The 20,451-nt window shown below is 31.9% G+C and overlaps 1 protein-coding gene across 1 annotated transcript; it reads left to right on the top strand.

Moving 5' to 3' along the window:
• LOC109335533 (transcription factor MYB114-like) lies at positions 4,162 to 5,766 on the top strand. Its single transcript, XM_019571668.1, has 3 exons — positions 4,162 to 4,477; positions 4,716 to 4,845; positions 5,424 to 5,766. The coding sequence occupies exons 1-3, from the start codon at positions 4,360 to 4,362 to the stop codon at positions 5,764 to 5,766; spliced, it is 591 nt and encodes a 196-aa protein (XP_019427213.1). The 5' UTR covers positions 4,162 to 4,359.

The raw sequence follows: 20,451 nt of genomic DNA, 5'->3' as shown, positions 1-20,451 counted from the left end.
CTTTTTTATTCTCATCATAAATAATTTGGCATGTTTAATTGTTGAACATGGATATTTTATCTAATTAATCACAGTAAATATGATCATCATATCAGTCATAACCACTGAAGACAATTTAATTTCATTTATATTCTACTCTATAACTAATAAATTTGTGGAATATTAAAATTAATTTCCATTTATATTATATTTTGTTTGATTTTATGGATTAGTTACAAAAATGTAATATAAATTTGCATAATTATAACTAATAAATTTGTTGATATTAATTGAGTAATATTAATTGGTAGTTACACTTTAGAAACTGAAATTATTAGGCATGCTTGTCTTTGAATGTATTTTGCTCCGTTATCTAAAGACTAAGTATTTGTCCTCCACAATTAGTTTTTTTATTTGATTTTTTATTGTTTTTTGGATTGAATTTCTATTTAATAGGATGTAATAATCAAAATATTAAATTATTTATGATTCACTAATTTTAAGCAATGCTCATTATGGATATAAATTTGCATAATTGTAAATAATAAATTTGCGAAATATATTTATATTTAATTCCATTTATATTCAATTTTGTTTGAATTTATGGATCAATTACAAAATTTGAATTTATGGATGAATTTATATTTATATGTAATTTGTCTTGATTCATTGAATTCCATTACATGCTTGCTTAATTGGGCATATTACATGGTTACTTTAACATTGGAAATTTAATGCATATTTATAATTATACTCATAAAGAAATAATTAAATAATAATGTCATAAAGAAACATAAAAGTTCAAAAAATTTCAGTCAGTTACAAAAATGATATCATACACAATTAATCAATCGTTAGTTGCACTTTAGAAGCTAAAATTGTTAGGCATGATTACCTTTGAATATCTTTTATTCCGTTATCTAAAAATTAAATAATTATTCTCAAAATTAGTTTTGTGATTTGAGTTTTGATTTCGTTTTTGGATTGAATTTCTCTTTAATCTTTAATAGGATGTGACAATCAAAATATCACAGCAATTTGATTTGATTGTGATAATCAATTGATTTGATTTATATTTTGATTAAATTATTTATAATTCACTAATTTTAAGTAATTTTCATTATGGTTATAAATTTGCCGAATCGTAAATAATAAAATTTCAGAATATTAATATTTAATTCAATTTATATTCTATTCTTTGTTTGAATTTATGGATTAGTTACACAAATGAAATATAAATTTGTAGTATTATAATTAATAAATGTGTGAAATATTAATTGAGTAATATCTACTCATTAATGTTTTATATCATTTCCAATAATTTGTTTATGTTTGGACTCATTAATCTATAATTTATTCTGATTCATTGAATTGCATAACGTGTGTGATTAATTGAGAATATTACGCAATTATTTAAAATTAGAAACTTAATGCAAAATTATAATCATATTGTTTAAATAAATAAATCAATAATTATATTTTTAATGTCATAAAGAAATATAAAAACTCAAATTTCATGTATCAATTACAAAAATGACATTATACACAATTAATCAATTAAGTTAAACGATCAAATATAATAAGATGATGATATAACACATTAACTCTACAATGTATGTGATTTATTGAGCACATTACACAATTACTTTAACATTGTAAACTTAATATACATTTAAAATTATATTGATAAAGAAATAGTTCAATAATTCTATTTTTAACGTATTAAAGAAATAGAATAGTTCAAATTTTTTGGATCAGTTAAAAAATGTTATTATAGACAATTAATTAATTAAATTAAATGATCAAATATATTTATTTGATACTCATCAAATAAATATATGTATATTGTTTTTCCTTAATCAATATCTTTATCTTTATTTCATACATTGTTGGATTTTTCAAATTTCATCTTATTTTTTAGTTGAATTGATTTTGACAATTTTATTTTTAATTTTTTTTAAAAATCTATTCAAATTGGCTTACTTTAATGCATAAGGATGAAATTATAAAATTAAAAAAACACAAGGATAACTATTTATAAATAAAAGGAATATGGTTACTTATGCAATATTAAAATATAATGTTACTATAACAATATTAAAATAGTAATATTATGAATCATAACATATTGTTTGTAGTTATTTTAGAGTCAAATAATAATAATATGTATTTTTATACTAATCTTATTTTAGAATCAAATAATAATAAAATTATAAATTTATTGATGATTTTTTTAATTAATAGGATACTACTAACTATATCATGTTATGGATGCGTAAAAAACAATGTTGGGAAAGTCGAGCCAAATGTTAAACCGAAAGAGGTCCCGTATTAAGCTTAACTTGTTTAAACAGTTACACCGTATGCTCTAACTGTATGATTTTATACATAACTAATAATTTTTATCTAGAAAAATATAATTATGTGTAAATGTAAAGTATTATATAATTAATAATTGTGTGTAAATATAAAGTCTTATATAATTAATAATTATGTATAATTATATTAAATTAACATATCTTCATATATTTTAATTGAACCTTCCGGTTTACTTCCCAAGTTAATGTGGTTGAACCAGGTTTAACACAATCAGACCATAATTTCTCCGGTTCAAAGCGATTCAACCTTCATTTGGTTAAGACTGCAAATCAAAGTCGTTTTTAAGTTTGGTCATCGATCAGACCGGTCGAATGGTCAAATCCAGTCTGGTTCTCATAACACTGATAAAAAGAGAAGCGGGCCGACTCTCTTGAAGTTTACTCTCAACCATCAATGTCTAAAAACTAATCAATTACTTTGATGTTGGACTATTGTAGCCACCAAGAACAGCTAAATTAAACCATTATCATATTAAGGAGAATAAGTCATCTTCCAACCTTCCACTAACTAGGTAACAACAAAGTCATTCTATCTTTGTTGTTAAATAAATACGTAAAGTTATTAATAATATTTGCAACCAAAATGGAATTCGTGAATAAAGAAAACGTATAATAATTTTAGAAGACGTAGGCTCAAGATATTGGTTTTTGAAAGAACTATTGTAATAATTTTAAGATCATATAAAAAATTTCAAGCATAATAACTTCCTTTTAATTATTGTCAAAAAGATCTTAATGTATAATGATAGATTACGAAATAAGTTTGTTCACACAAAATAATTTCCTTCAAGTACTTTCTCAAATTCTCAGCACTTCCACCGACAAAGTTAATTGACTCATATAAACCTACCCACCTATATGAAAAATCACATAGAAGTACATCTTGAAATTTAATAATGGTGTACTTTAATAGTGGAGTCTGGAATCCAAAATACAACAACTAATTTGCCATCATGATTTACAAATCCATGGTAGATTTTGTTGTTATGTATATCGTAAACTTTGTTTGTGTATTAATTTATGTTCCTTAAATTTTGTTGTTTTTCATATTATTAGTTGTTGAGAACTTTCGCGCTAATCTCTTTATTATTCAAGGTCCTCACATGTAATGAATTACAAGTAGAAACAAAGATTTTGAACTGAAGTTTAATTTATTGAGATTCAACATAAAAAATGTTAGTTATGTCGTTAAGACTTATTACTTTAAATTGTTAATTCACATTTATTTTTTGCTTTTATATTATAATTATTTTGACTTACATGACTATTTGTTGTTTCAACTAATACAAGTGCTACAACTTTAATATTTATATTGTATCATTAAACTAATACATGTTTATGTTTAACTAACAACTTGAATCTTTTACTTAATTATAATTTTAAATATATTTTTCAAAACCAACATGAGATGGTCCTTGCAAATGCACGGGTATATTGCTAGTTTCTATTTTAAAACAGATGTTTATTTAAAAATTAATTAATTAATAAAGGAATTTGATTTTATTTGCTCTAAAGTATGATGTTTTTTATTTAAGTCCTAACTAACCTTGCTTCTGTTAAGTCATGTTCGCATTTTCATTCAAATTTGACATTAAAGATCAATATTAACTAGAAAAAGAAAGTTACCTAGTAAAAAAAATGTAGGGACAAATTTCAAAATAACCAATATTTACATGAATCAAAAATATAATTAAGCCTAAAATCACTCATATACCATCATCCAACAACTATGCCTTTTGACAATTTATTTTTATCATAGCTACTAACAACATTTACATGGGTTTCGATGAGGGGAATCGTTGAAGATGGTAGTTTCTCTCCTTCAAAGATATCAATATATTTATGAAATTCCCATCCAAATATGGTTTGTATTCAGTTACGTATGAACAAAATCATAAACAAACAAGGAAAATATACTTGTGGCTTCAAATTAGACACTAGGTCGCTATAGTTCTTCCCTCTGCCCTATATATCTCATTCAGCTCTAAGTCCAAGCATCGCAATGGAAGGTTCCTCAGGTGTTAAAAAAGGTGCATGGAGTAAGGAGGAGGATGACCTTCTTAGGGCGTGTGTGCAACAATATGGGGAAGGAAAATGGTACCTTGTGCCTAAACGAGCTGGTAATATTCCTTTATGATAGTAATGACTATTATTTGTTGAGATTTCAACAATATATTTTGTTCAAGAGAAGCCCTATGTTTTCACTCTAGGTTTATCTTTCACATTATTTTTCCATAGCTTTTGGCTCATCATAATCTATCCAAAGTATACAAAGTTTTGGTTTTTCTGTTCTAATGGTATCTATCCTTCTCACCATATTCACTCATGAGATACATGATAATTTATATATCTTTGCAGGTTTAAATAGATGCCACAAAAGTTGTAGATTGCGGTGGTTGAATTACCTAAAACTAGATATCAAACGAGGAGAATTCACTAAGGACGAAGTTGATTTGATGATAAGATTACATAAGCTTTTGGGAAATAGGTTAATTTAATTCATATACCCATCTTTCTATTTTGTATATGCATATTATTTATTTACATATTATTATTCTATGTAGTTGTCAACAATGGCGGACTATTACCAACCAGAATTTGCATATTCGATTAAACCTTTCATACTTGTGGATTAGGTCTATTTCTTTTGGTAAAAGAAATATAAATTTCATCATAAATCCTTACTAGGTTGATGGTCCATGGCATACTCTACATAAACATAGTTTGCTGAAAAAATGGCTGTACATCTTATTTCCACACGAAATTGTTCAGTTTATAGCATTTTTACAAGTAAAATAGAGAAACTTTGTACTTTGGGGAGGTATTTCCCTCACTCAATATATTAATAGAGATCTACTATACTGATAAAAATAAATGTACAAATGACACACCTCAATCGCTGTATTTGTGTACCACTTTTCTTATATAGCATCAACTAGTTTTTAGTTAATTAAATAGTAAAGATATATTTTTTAGTTTTTTCTGTTTTGTTTCAGAATTTTTTAGTAAATAAGTATGACTACATATACCCGTTATGTGCAAATGTAAACTTTTTTTTGCATGTAGATGGTCTCTCATTGCTGGAAGGCTTCCTGGAAGAACTTCTAATGATGTGAAAAACTATTGGAATACTCATATTCATAAGAAGCTGTCATTTCAAAATGAAGATATTAATGTAAGACAAAAGGAAATAGTGATGGAACCTCATGTTGTGATAAAGCCTCAACCTCGGAAAATTTCAACAAAAATGCCCTTCTTGATGTATAGTGGAGATCAGAGTGGAGATAAATACTGCATTACCAATCAAGCATGTCTTGCAACTACATCAGAGTGCAACAAAGTAAATGACACATGTTCCTTGGGTGAGCCAGATTGGGTGCTTCTGGAAGATCTTAACAACAAAATTTGAGGACATTGTTGAGTTTTTTTTTTTTTTAAGGCAAGGGTGAAACACCCACTTCATTCAAAAGGGATAGACATACAGCAAAGAAAGGAAAAGAAATTACAAGTTGGAAAACCTATAATTAGGCAAGCCTAATCTATTCCTAGAAAATTCCTCATAGATGAAGAGCGGGGCGGAGTTCCATATGGTGTTCTCTTGAGAAGATATACCATAAGAAGCAAGCTTATCGGCACAAGAGTTACCCTCTCTATAGATGTGCGTAATGTGAAAGTTCATCGATTGTAATTGATGTTTGCAATTATTCCAAGCCGTAAATAATTTCCAGGGAGGAAGAGAATTGTTTTTGAAAATGTCAACAACCGTGGTAGAATCACTCTCTAGCCAAAGGTTTCTCCACCCACGGTTAAAAGCTATGTTAACTGCTTTAATTGTAGAATGCATCTCCACATACACCGCATTCTGAATACTCAAATAGGACGCAAAGCAAACCAAGCACGCGCTGGAGGAATCCCTGAAAATACCACCTCCACCAGCGTAACCCAGAGACCCGTGGGCTGCACCATCCGTGTTGGCTTTAATCCAACCCTCCTGCGGATACTGCCAAACAACTTCACAAACTTTAGGAGCCTTGGGAATTCTAGCAGTAACCTGAAATTTTCTCAGAATAACAAACTCATTTATGTTAGTCCAACCAGTGACCGAGGACAGGTTACCCGCAAGAGTAGTATCCGCCCTTAGCTTTGAGATTGCTACCGAAAAGGAGATTTTCTTATCCTCAAACCTTTGCTGATTGCGGCAATACCAAATTCCATTTATTGCGTTTATCACACAAGCCAATAAGACTTCAGTAACCTGCTTGTTGAAATGTAGAATGCATCTCCACATACACCGCATTCTGAATACTCAAATAGGACGCAAAGCAAACCAAGCACGCGCTGGAGGAATCCCTGAAAATACCACCTCCACCAGCGTAACCCAGAGACCCGTGGGCTGCACCATCCGTGTTGGCTTTAATCCAACCCTCCTGCGGATACTGCCAAACAACTTCACAAACTTTAGGAGCCTTGGGAATTCTAGCAGTAACCTGAAATTTTCTCAGAATAACAAACTCATTTATGTTAGTCCAACCAGTGACCGAGGACAGGTTACCCGCAAGAGTAGTATCCGCCCTTAGCTTTGAGATTGCTACCGAAAAGGAGATTTTCTTATCCTCAAACCTTTGCTGACTGCGGCAATACCAAATTCCATTTATTGCGTTTATCACACAAGCCAATAAGACTTCAGTAACCTGCTTGTTGAAATGATGGTTGCAGGAAGATAAAATAGAGGCAACCGAGGTGAAGTCAAAATTAATTGAAAACACTGTCATGACCCAATTCCAAATGCTCCTAGCAAAGCAGCAAGTCAGGAAAAGATGATTAGAATCCTCCGTAGCGGAGTGACAAAGGCTACAAGTGGACGCTAGCATGTAACCTCTACTTTGAAGATTATCATCCGTTGGCATTTTCCTATGTAAAATTCTCCATATGAGAAAAGACTTGGAAGGTGGGATGCACCTAGCCCAGATTAACTTACACCAGGAGAGATTAGGACTAGGAACCGACAGAGCCTTGTGCGAGGCTTTTAAAGACAGCACCCCATCACTGGTATGCTGCCAAACCAAATTATCACACCCATCATCTCTATTATAAGAAGCAATTTTAGCAACTAAGGCAGGAGCAAACCTCACCAGAACAGCAGGAAGCCTCCATCTATCATCGAGGATGTAGTCAGTCACCCGAGATGTCAAACCGTTGTGCAGATGAGGGGGAATCTGTAAGGTGTCCACCAACGGAGAACCCATCTAGTTGTCCTTCCAAAAGCTGACTTGATTGCCATCCCCAACCAGCCAAATCGAATTCGAACCAGCTAAAGCCCAATTGTCTTTGATTCCGGGCCAAATAGAAGATCTATAGTACCTTTCAGTAGGGGAGTTGCTGCAACCAAATCTCTTCCTACAAAAAGAGGCCCACTCCTGCTTCTAGCTTCTCATTTCCCAAGACAGCTTTAACAGGGCAGCTTTATTCAACAATTTGATTGATCTGAGGCCCAAACCTCCCTCCTGCAGCGGAGAACAAACCTTATGCCAAGCCACAGTGACCAACTTCCTCACCCTAATAATGTTGGAGTGATATTCACTTAGATATCAATGTGTGGGAATCATAATCTCTAACTATTTCATAAGTATGTAATATATTTTTGTGTTTACTTACTTTTGGACCTATTTCATTAATAATAAAAAATAAATTTATATTACCATAATTAATAAGTTTAAAATTATAATTTATATTATTAGTTCGTCCCGTCCAATTAAATAAGTCTTATGTCCGCCGTTATTTGCTTTATGGCATGATTATTGTATGTTAGATTGTGAAGAGGGCACATGGTTTATAATTTTTTTAACTTATAGTGCTTCGAGAATACTACCATGTAGGTTCAAATGGTTGACCGTGTTTCACTTGAAATGAGATATTTATACAATAATATCCACTTTGGTGAATGTTGTCCTCCCTAGAAAATCTATTATACTATTGCTTCACACTTCTGTAAAAAAATTGTGTTATGATCCCCTATTTAAGCTAGTGTTAATTGACTTCTGTCTTAGACTCTCATGTTTCCTTCAGTATGCTTACTTGCAGCTGTATAATTCTGGAAAATGATTCTCTCCTTTGTTGAGTTTCAACATTATTTGGATTTGGCTGTGTTTTATTGCGATAGGGTTGTGGTTGTCTTGTGTATACTAGATTTATGGAAAAAATTATTAGATTATTTAATAATTAAATGATCTATGTGTTTGGAATTTACTAATCTTAATTAAATTGCCTAATCTGATGGTGGTTAATAATTAATGAATCATATCAATGAAAGTCTTTTAGTTAACTCACTTCTCTCTCACTTCATGAGTAGCTTCTAGTATAGTGGATAAGTTATTTTCTCCAATAATTTCTTATAAATTCTTCTATAAATAGAGCACTTAAGCATCAGAAAAATCATACAATTATTTGTTCTCTTATAAATAGAAATACAAAGTGAATTAGAGAAGCATTAGTGGCTGAAAGTGTAATGCTATAAAGAATGGAAGAACAAAATGAAGGAAACAAAATTCTTAACCATCAAGGAACACATCAAGAGGAGATGAATATGAGAGAACAATGACAATTAGAATGTGCAGCAAAAACAAAAAAGAAACTAAAAGTTCCTAATTAAAGGTTTTTTATGAACCATAAAGACTCATATGCTTATGGACATTATGAGCTTTCTTATGGTATCAAAGCATCAGGTTATGAATATTATGACCTTTCTTAAGGTGTCAGAGCATCAGGTTAGAGACATTATGACCTTTCTTATGTTTCTGGAATTGAATCATGTGCACATTAAGCTACATGTATACATGTATGCTTGTATGTTTATTAATTGTAATGCATATCTTAATCAATCAAAGGTGGATTATTGCATGTGATTAAGATTATGATGTCATAAGAATAATAAATTAAGTTTGTTCATTAATTATGATACATGTCTTGATCATCCAAAGATGGATTATTGCATGTGTTTAATGATATTAAATATTTTAGCATACTTGTTTGTGCTCGTTGATCCAAAGATAGCATGCATGTTTAGATAGTGTAATTAATTACACATTAAAGAATAATATCAGGTCTCATTAGTAGGACTTAATGCATTAAAATTTTATGCAAAGATAAGTTAAGTGCATAAATACAAGTTTAGTTTGAATCATCAAGGTTTACTGAAAGTATTAAATAGTGAGCATGTTTTATTTCAGTTTTATTTCATGCATTTTCCTTAGGCAACAAATGTGCCAGGTTCAACATTTTGAACCATAACGATTGATCCGAACAAATCCAGATCTCACGGGATGTGATGGAGTTAGACTTTTCCATCATTTTGTATAATGTGTCAATCATAACGAAGACCAGCGCAGATGCAGACATGACTCTATTTGAGACTTGAAAGCGGTCAAATAAGTTGAGTCTTAGCTTGATAAAGATGTCAATTTCTAGCAATATCAAGTTTTCAATGCCTAAGACATATAATGCTTGGGAGTTTATGAGGATGATCAAGGAGTACTCCTAATCAAACAATACTCATAAATCTATGGTGGGAAATCTGATAACAGAATTGACGACTAAGGAGTTTGACTAGACGCAACCCATTAATGGTCATGTAACTAGCATGACAAATCTGGTTGTGAAAATGAATGGCATATGGATGGATGTAACAAAAGCATTCTTAGTAAAATTCATTATTAATTCCCTTTCTATTGAGTTTGGACAATTCCAAGTGAACTGCAACACCATAAAAGAGAAATGAAACTTTCAGGAAGTAAAGACCATATTGGTTTATGAGGTGGGGATGTTAAAGAAAATTAAGAATGACTTCATTCACTTGTTAATTCAAGTGCCAGCTAACACCAGCAGATTCGAACCAAGCAATACGAACAAAGGAAAGGGGTAGGAAAAGATCGCCATAAAAGTAGGGACAATTCGTAAAGAGATAAAGTGCTTCATCTGTAAGAAGAATGGACAATATAAGAGGGATTGTCCTAAAAGAAAGAAATGATTTGAAAAGAAAGGAAATCATTTTGTTTCCATTATAGATGAATCATATCTTAATGAGGATCCTAATAATACTTGGTGGTTAGACTTTGGTTCAACAACTCAAGTGTCACATATTATGTAGGGATTCCTTTCAATCCAAACCCAAGAAACTAAGAAGTTTCTTTCCATGGAGAACAAAATGAAGGCACCAGTTCATGGAATTTGGGCATACAAATTGATCCTAGATAGTCACAACTATTTACATCTAGAAAAGTGTCTTTATGTTCCTAAATATGTCATGAATTTGGTTTATATTACTAGGATGAATTGTATATGCTTTAATTTTAAGATTGAGCATTATGATGTTAATTTGTATAAACATTTTTACTATATTAGTAATGTTAAATTAATGAATACTCTATATTGCTTCAATCCTAATTTTAATTTTAAGGAAATTTTATTTAACGTTGAACATGATGTTAGTAACGAACTTAAAGTTTTTGACAAGAATTCTACTTACTTGTAGCATCAAAGATTAGTCCATATATCCAAACAAAGGATAATGAAGTTAATGAAAAGTGATATTTTAACTCTTTAGAATTTTAACGATAGGCATGTTTATTTAAATTTCATTAAAGGAAAACAAACTAAACACATATCAAATAACCCGACCATAAGAAGTAGCAAACTTCTTGGAGTGATATACACGCACATTTGTGGTCATTTTGATGTCCCATCCTGGGGTGGTGAAAAATACTTCATCACTTTTGTAGACTATTACTAACGTTATTGCTACCTATATCTGTTGCATGAAAGTTTTCTATCAATAGATGTTAGAAAAGGTATTCATTAATGAGGTTGAAAGACAACTTCAAAAGAAGGTTAAGGTTTTGAGGTCTGTTTGGGGTGGTGAGTATTATTGAAAGTATAATGAGATTGGAAAATGTTTAGGACCATTTACAAATTTTCTCAAAAGTAAAGACATATGTGCTCAATATACAATGCCTTACACACCACAATAAAATAACCTAGTGTGACTGATAAGTATAATTGTACTCTAATGGAGATGATTAGGTCAATGTTGTGTCATTGTGACGTACCTTTATCGTTGTGAATGAACACATTAAGGTCTGCTGCATATCTGCTAAATAGGGTCCTTAGTAAGGTAGTTAATAAAACTCCATATGAGTTTTGGACTGGAAAGAAACCTAGTTTGAGACATCTCCATGTTCGGGGTTGTCCAACATAAGTAAAGGTGTATAACCCATGTGAAAAGAAGCTTGATCCTAGAACCATTGGTGGCTTCTTTGGTAATGTGGAAAAGTCAAGAGAGTATAGATTTTATTGTCCTGGCCACAATACGAGAATAATTAAGTCTAGAAAGGTAGATATTATGCAGACTTGTGATAAATCTTATCCATATAAGATTTCTCTTTAGTTTGTTGTTCCTATGGTATTATTACCGTCAGATAGCAAACATAGACAACAAGATAATATCCAAAAGCTATGGAAAGTGATAAATCTAAAAAGTGTCTCAATGCTATGAAAGAAGAGTTGAAACGATGGATAATAATAAAGTTTAGGATCTAGTTGTGTTGCATGAGGGTTAAAAATGAGTTGGCTATAAATGGGTCTTCAAGACCAAGTGTGACTCGATAGACAACATTGAAAAATATGAAGCTAAACTTGCCACTAAGGATTTCACTTAGAAAGAAGATATTGATTATAAAGAAACTTTTTCACCTGTTTCTAAGAAATATTCTTTAAGATTTGTTATGGATTTGGTGGCTGATCAGGACGTAAAGACCACTTTTATGAAAGGTGACCTAAATGAGGAAGTTTATATGAACCAACCTGGAGGATTAATGATCACGTGAAAGGAAAATCTAGTGCATAAATTAAATAAGTTAATATATGGACTAACAAACTTCCGGACAATGGTATATTAAGTTCAATGACACCATTACATCATATGATTTAGTTGAAAATACTGTTGATTAGTATATCTACATGAAAGTTAGTGGGATCAAGTTTAGAATGTTAATCATATATGTTGATGACATTCTACTTGCTACAAATGATGAAGGGCTATTACGTGACGTAAAGAAGTTTATCTCTAATATTTTTAAATGAAAAATATGGGTGAGACCTCCTATACGATAGGAATAGAAATATTCTGTGATATCACAAGGATTATTGGTATTGTCTCATAAATGAAATATGAATAAGGTATTAGAGAGATTCAGAATGGAAAAGTGCTCTGCATGGATAGTTCCAATCTAAAAAGGGGACAAATTCAATGAAAAGCAATGTCCAAAGAATGATTTGGAATGTAACGAAATGGAGTCTATTTCTTACGCATCACTAGTTGTGATTTTAATGTATACTTAGACATACACTTGATCAGGTATAAATTTTATTGTTGGAATGCTAGGCTAATTTCAAATAAGGCCGAAATCGACAATTGGAAGGCTACAAAGAAGGTACTCATATATTTGCATGATAGTAAGGACCACATGCTCATGTACAGAAGGACAAATCATCTTGAGGTGATCGATTATTCAGATTCAGGCTATGCAGGATGTATGGACTACAAAAAATCTACAATTGGGTATGTCTTCTTAATGGTTGGAGGAACCATTTCATTGAGAAGTGGAAGACATACTATAATTGCTACATCCACGATGGATGTTCAATTTTCTCATGATTTGAGGCCGCAAATCGTGCATTGTGGCTGAGGAACTTTACTTCAAGGCTAAGAATTATAGACATTATAGCTAGGCAGCTGAAGTTTTATTGTGATAATTATACAACTATCTTCTTCTTTAAGAATGGCAGATATTGCAGAGGTACCAGACATATAGATCTAAAGTACATACCAGTTAAATAAGAAATACAAAAACAAAAGGTTTTTGTGGAGCAAATTGGTAACAATCTAATTATAGCCGATCTAGTAAATAAAGGATTGCTACCCAAGATTTAGATTGACCATGTATAAAAGAGAGACATTATAGATAAATCCTTTTTAATGTGATAGTAACTAATGTATAGATTTTTGCTTATCATTGTATGACACATTTGAATTCATGAAAGCTTCATTTTTGTAGTTAAAGCTTAAGTTATTTATATTAAAGAATGTACTTATATAGTTTTAATGAGATAATTAGTGAGTTTTTGAAAGGTAAATTAAGATTCAAATTAAATTTAATTGAATTGAGTTGATTGTGATACATGGAAGATATGAGGTTGCCTCATATAATTTGTGGAGGTTGTTAAGTGTCAAATTGATATATTTTAGACACTCTTTTTAGGGGACTTTAACTACTTAATCAACTCAAATGAATGAAATTGTACTACTATATGATATAAACTTGTTTAAACGGTCAAGCCTCACCTCTAGAGTATTTTTAGGCTTAATCCAGAGGAATAATTGTAAAAAAAAACAAGTTCAGAACAAAAACAAGAATTCCACCATGACTAGTCCGAAAATAATTGCGATAACTAATTCATTCACCGTTGGATTGAGTTGGATTTTCGATATGATGTTCCTAACTGATGCATCTTTAATGTGAATGGTCTGATCGTCGCAATAAGTAAAACTTGTTGGTCTAAGAGTAGGTTTTCTTGCTGAGCCTAAACAACAGTGAAAATCAGCATTTAGCCACTATTTCATATGCGCTCAACGCACCCACTTGGGCTCAACACATGGGTGGTGCGTTGAGCGCATCGAGGTGTGCCCGTCATAAGTTGGTGTGTTGAATGGTCACGAAAAGTCAGCTGGAGGTGCACTGAGAGCATATGACAATATTTAGATATTATTTAAGGACTTCCAACTCGAACCGAAAGACACACACTTAGTAATATTGATTTGTAATAATTCTTTGCTGAGTTTCTAGGATAGTTTAACTTATTTTAGTTATGGGATCAAGATGTAAGAATTAGAGGAGTTAATCTATACTCATTTGTGTATGGTTCTACCACCCTATGAGTGGTGTTTTATCCCTATCTTACTTACACATTGTGAACATGAGTAGCTAAAACCCTATGATGGGATCAGATGTAGCATGAGCTTGATGTATATACACTAATTCACCATTAATTTATGAAGTTTTGATTATATTTGTGTTTTGTATTTACTTTATGCTTGCTTTAAGTTTGATCATCTTATTGCATAATTATTGAATAATTTGCTTAGTCTCTTAGTTGCATTATTCTGAACTTGTATAAATTAATAAGTAGTACATCTTCTAGACATAGACTTGTATTATTTGCCATCTCATGCAATTTACTTATTAGTATCTAGGCATAATGTTAATATTGTAATTTTATAAATCTCAAATTGAATTGCATAGACTACTCGACATAGAGGCATGCTTGAAGGTTCATAAATCTTAATTGTATCATTGTAGTTGCTAGACATGGAGCTATTTTTGGTAAAGTGTTAGTATAGACCAAGACATTTGCAACTAGCACAATTTAGGTGTTGCATTTTAACTCAACTTGCATGCATGGACTACTAGACATAGATGCATGATTTTGAAAGTCTTATTTCTTAATCATATGAATTAAAATTGCTAGACATAGGCTTTGTTGCCTAAGTTACTAAACTGACTAAGACATTAACTTTTAGTATTTTTAGGTCATTGTTTGGAATAATCATTACTGAATGAATTTTCTTTAAGAATCAGGTGTATACAAATATTAAGTGTGAAGTTCAATCTCAACTCCTTTTATCATTGTATTACAATTCTAATTTTTTGTGTCACCAAACATCCCTTTGAACACTAACTTGAAATACTAATTTTTAGTAGAAAGGCTAGTATCTAGCATGTCTTTGTGGATACGACAAATCCTTACTTTATACTCTTTTGCAACACCGATGTAGTTTTATACTCCTGTTTAGATGTTAGCAACAACCATGATTCAAAACATGAGCATAAAACTAAACGATCCATGTGTTTATAAGTTACTAATCTGAATTAAAATGTCTAAGTGATGATGATTGACAATTAATGATCAGATTAATAGGGGTGTTTTGGTTAAATCCCTCCCCTTTCACTTCATTGGTAGTTTCGAACATAGTGAAGAATTTATTTTCTCCAATAACTTATGAATCCTTCTATAAATAGCACACTTAAGCATCAGAAATAATAACATTGTTTGTTATCTTATGAGTAGAAATATAAAGTGAATTAGAGAAGCATCAATGGCTGATTAAGGAAGTGTTGTGTTGTAAAGAAGGGAAGAACAAAAGGAAGGAAATTGAATTCTTAACCATCAAGGAACAAAAGGAATGGAAAGCAGATATGTTAGAAGAAAGACAAGCATAAAGTGCAACAAAAATAGAAAGGAAATTAAAATGGAACCAATATTTTCTTTAATCTATTCCTTTTCCTCATGTAAGTGTCATAATGTTAATGTCCTAATTAAACAGTACTTATGAATCATTAAATAATTATAAAATTTAAAGTAACAAGATTCACCAATGCAAACATAATTGCAGCCATATGTCATTATGGAGACTCCCAAAACAACAATTTTATTGTTACAATGGTAGTTGTAAAGAACAAGTTAAAACACCTGATCTATGTCAAAAGTCAATTGCACAGTTGTGCCTTTAATTTTTCTTATGTCAATATTATTGTCACACATTTCTGATCATGGCTCATGCATTGTTTGATCTTTTTGTCATTGATTATCGACAATATTAAATACGTAGACATGAGAGAAATGAAAACACGCATTCCCATTATTTCTCTCAAATAAAGAACAGACTAAGAAATGCTTCATAATATATTGACTTCATAGATGCTAGGCTTCCAAAGAATCCCCTAATGTAAAGGTCGCCATTCTTACTTAACTTCCTGAACATCTATATGTTAGGTTTAGGCTAACTTCCAATGTGGAGAAAGATCCAATTGGTCAAAGCTCACTTATCTCACTTAACCTAGTGGAGAGATCAGATGAGGCAAGTGTGTGCAATCAATTTAGGCAAAAGGAGGCAATAGAAAAGTGAGAGAGAAGATAAGAGAACTCAACTCACAAGAACTCATAGCAGTTGTAGGGAATTTGTGACTGCGTTTTCATTCACTATTGGACCGGCCTGAAATGTGGACAACATGTTCATAGCTTTTGGTATTTGATTCTGACTGTTTGGATCAGTGAGAAGTCACCCGAGGTCGTAGAAAACGAGCTATTATAGAAGTTGTTTTCTGGTTTTTCCACTACTTTTTTGTTCTTGTTTTCAAGCTTGTGACTTTGTTGTATGCCTTATTGTTGAGCATGATTTGTGTTGTATTTTGAGACACTCTTGTATTCCTATTTTGATCATAATAGAGCTTGATTTTATGGCTTGTGTTAGTGGTTTATACTTCTCACATAGTTTTCTAGATTAAATATTTTGGTGTCCCTTGTGTGATCCTAGTTGCTCTCATTATTTGTTATTGTTCCTCATAGATTCTAGAAAGTTGGGGAAGTTATTGTCCGATGCATATACTCTATTAGAGTTTTCATTATTATTGTGTTGAATTTCCCAAGAGAGTGGAATTAGAGCTCTTTGGTTTGAGGTTATTTTACTTGCTTGAATGATGGAGGAAAATACACATAGAATTATATGTTTGAATGACACTAACTATCACTCGTGGAAAGGTAAATTGAAAGATTTATTATTTATGGAGAATTTGTATCTTCCCGCGTTTGCTACTGGGAATCTAATGTTCAAGTCTGACGAGGATTGGAGTTTTCAATATCAAGATGTTTGGGGTTTCATTCAAAAATATGTAGAAGACAATGTGTACAACCACATTGCTAATGAGGAAGATGCAAAATCTTAATGGAAGAAGATTGAATCCTTTTAAGGTTCTAAATCAAGGTATAATAAATTATACTTGTTGAATTCCTTGATGAATTTGAGGTACAAGGAGAGACCTTTTATTTCATATCACTTGAATGATTTTCAAGGGCTTCTAGATTAATCATTAGGAATGGGTATCAAATTTGACAATGAAGTATTGGGACTATGGCTACTGAATACTCTTCTAGAATCTTGGTAAACATTTCGGGTTTCAATTACAAACGCAGTCCCTGATGGTATTGTATCTTTGCAAAATATAAAAGGAAGTATTATTAATATGAAGATGAGATGGAAGACATGTAGTACTTCATCTCATTTTGAGGTGTTTGTCACTTAAAACAAGGGGAGAAGTCATAGAAAAGAACCAAAAGGTGATACAGAGAAGGGCAGAAGTAAGTCCAAGTCCAGATACAAGATTGTGGAGTATCACTATTGTCACAAAGCAGGTCACATAGAGAAGAATTATTTTCATTGGAAATGGGAGATCAAAGACAATAAGGGCAAGCAGAATGTGAAGAATCGTAGTGATGATGATCGTGGTACAATTGCTACATGTAATGATTTTTAATCTCTGTGGTTGTTATTCAATTAATCTTGTATCAAATGAGAGCATGTAGATAATTGATAGTTGTGCTATCCTACATGTTACATTTTTTACACTTTTGGTGATTTTGGAGTGTTGAAGATGAGTAATGATGGTGTGTCAAAGGTAGCTAGTATTGGTGATGTTTGTTTGCATACCAACATGGGAGTGCAGTTGCTACTAAGAGAAGTTAAACATGCTCTATATGTTCGTCTCAATTTGATCTCTGTATAGATGCTTGATGATGGTGGTAATGATAATCATTTTGCTTATGGAAAATGGGAACTCACTAGAGGTAACTTGGTTCCGGCTAGAGGGGAGAAAATTTATAAACTGTATTGGAGAAAAGCTTTGGTTGCTAAAGAAAGTGTGAATGTCATGGATATGGAGGATTCTTTGTGGCACCACATGCTTAGTCATATCGGTAAAAAAGGTTAAATTGTTTAGCTAAAACAGATGTGCTTCTAGGATTGAAGAGTGCAAAGTTGGAGAAATGTTCTCATTGCATGACTAGTAAGCCGACCAGAGTATCCTTTTAGAATCATTCTCCCTCTATGAAGTCAGATTTGCTTGAATTGCTATATTCTAATGGATGTGGTCCATTGAAGGTAAAGTCATTTGGTGGTGCACTTTACTTTGTTACTTTTATTCAGGATTATTCCATGAAGCTTTGAGTCTATGCTTTAAAGACAAAGGACGAAGTGCTAGAAAATTTCAAACAATTCAATGTTTTGGTTTAGAGACATTCATGCAAGAAGTTGAAATACATTCGTACTAACACCAATGGCGAGTATTACGGATCGTTTGATATTTTATTACAAGCAGAAAGGTATTAGACATGTAAAGACTCCTCAACTTAATGGCTTAGTGGAAAGGATGAACAAGACTTTTATTAAATGAGTTATGTGTATGCTTTCTGAAGAAAATTACCTGAACATTTATGGGGTGAGATAGTGCATGTTATTAATCTTAGTCCTGCAATTAAATTGAATGCTGAGGTACCAAACAAGATTTGGTTTTGCAAGAGTGTCATTTATGATCATTTGAGAGTCTTCTGTTGTAATATATTTGTGCATGTTCCAAAGGATGAAATGTCCAAGTTGGATGTGAAGACAAGGTCTTGCATCTTTATTGGTTACGGTGAAGATGAATTTGACTATAAGTTGTATGATCATGTTGAGAAAAAGGTTGTTAGAAGCAGTAATGTGAATTACATGTAAGACCAAACCATCGAAGACATTGATAAGATGAAGAAGACTACACCAGATGAAGATAGGAGAGTGTCAAATATTGATTCATTTTGGATGCTTGTACACGATTTAGATGCAGCTGAGAATAACATTCAAAATGGTGAGCATCATGATTATGTTAATGGTAAATATCTTAGAGATAAGTAAGATGTTCCCATTGATATTGGTGAAGATGAACATGAGATATCAAAAGATGAGAATCTTGGTTCTGCTCCTGAACCATCTCAAGTTCAACTTTGGAGGTCTACTAGGTAGAGGAAAGCATCTACCAAGTACTATTCTGATGAGTATGCTGTTGTGATAGATGAAGGAGAACATGGATTTTATCACGAGGCCATGGAGAATGAAGAAGATATGAAGTGTTTGGATGCAATATAAGAGGAAATGAATTTATTGCATGATAATTACACTTTCGATTTGGTCAAATTGCCAAAAGGAAAGAAGGTTTTGGAAAATAGGCGAATTCACAAGGTGAAGCAAGAATGTAATTCTACATCTCTAAGGTATATACCTAGATTGGTGGTTAAAGGTTTCAGACAGAGAAAGGATGTTGATTTTCAATGAGATTTTTCCTCCCGTGGTCAAGATTTCATTTATTAGAATTGTATTGAGTTTATCTGTTACTCTTAATTTGGAGGTAGAAGAAATGAATAAAACAACTACTTTCCTTCATCGTGATTTGGAGAAGAGATTTATATGAAATAACATGATGGTTTTCTTGTTGAGGGGAAGGAAGAGGAAGTGTGTAGGCTGAAAATGAGCCTATATGGCTTGAAGAAGGCTCCACGATAATGGTACAAGAAGTTTGAGTCTGTTACGTATGAGCAAGGCTACAAGAAGACTACTTATGATTATTGTGTCTTCATTAGAAAGTTTGTTGATGGTGATTTCAACATCCTGTTGTTGTATGTTGATGCATGCTTATTGTTGGGAAAAATATTTCCATGATTGACAGGTTAAAGAATCAATTAGGCGAGTCATTTGCCATGAAAGACATTGGAACTGATAAGCAGATTCTTGGTATAAGAATCATGCGAGATAGGCATGAAAAATAACTTTGGCTGTCACAATAACACTATATTAAGAGAGTGTTAAAAATGTTCTAGACGGAAAATGCTAAGGTGGTAAGAAATCCTCTTGCTACTCATTTTAAGTTGAGCGTTAAACAAAATCATTCAAGTGAGGCTGAAAAAATATATATGCAACGGATTTCTTATGCATCTATTATGGGCAGTTTGATGTATGCAATGGTGTGTACAAGACCAGATATTTCACATGATGTTGGTACAGTTAGTAGATATATGTCAAATCTAGGTAGAGAGAATTGGAATGTTGTGAAATGGATTGTGAGGTACCTTCGTGGTACTACTAGTTTGAGGCTTTGTTTTGGAGGTGATTAACCTACAC

The sequence above is a fragment of the Lupinus angustifolius genome, chromosome LG20 (assembly GCF_001865875.1).
Source record: "Lupinus angustifolius cultivar Tanjil chromosome LG20, LupAngTanjil_v1.0, whole genome shotgun sequence".
NCBI lineage: Eukaryota > Viridiplantae > Streptophyta > Magnoliopsida > Fabales > Fabaceae > Lupinus > Lupinus angustifolius.
This window is presented reverse-complemented; position numbering and strand designations above follow the sequence as displayed.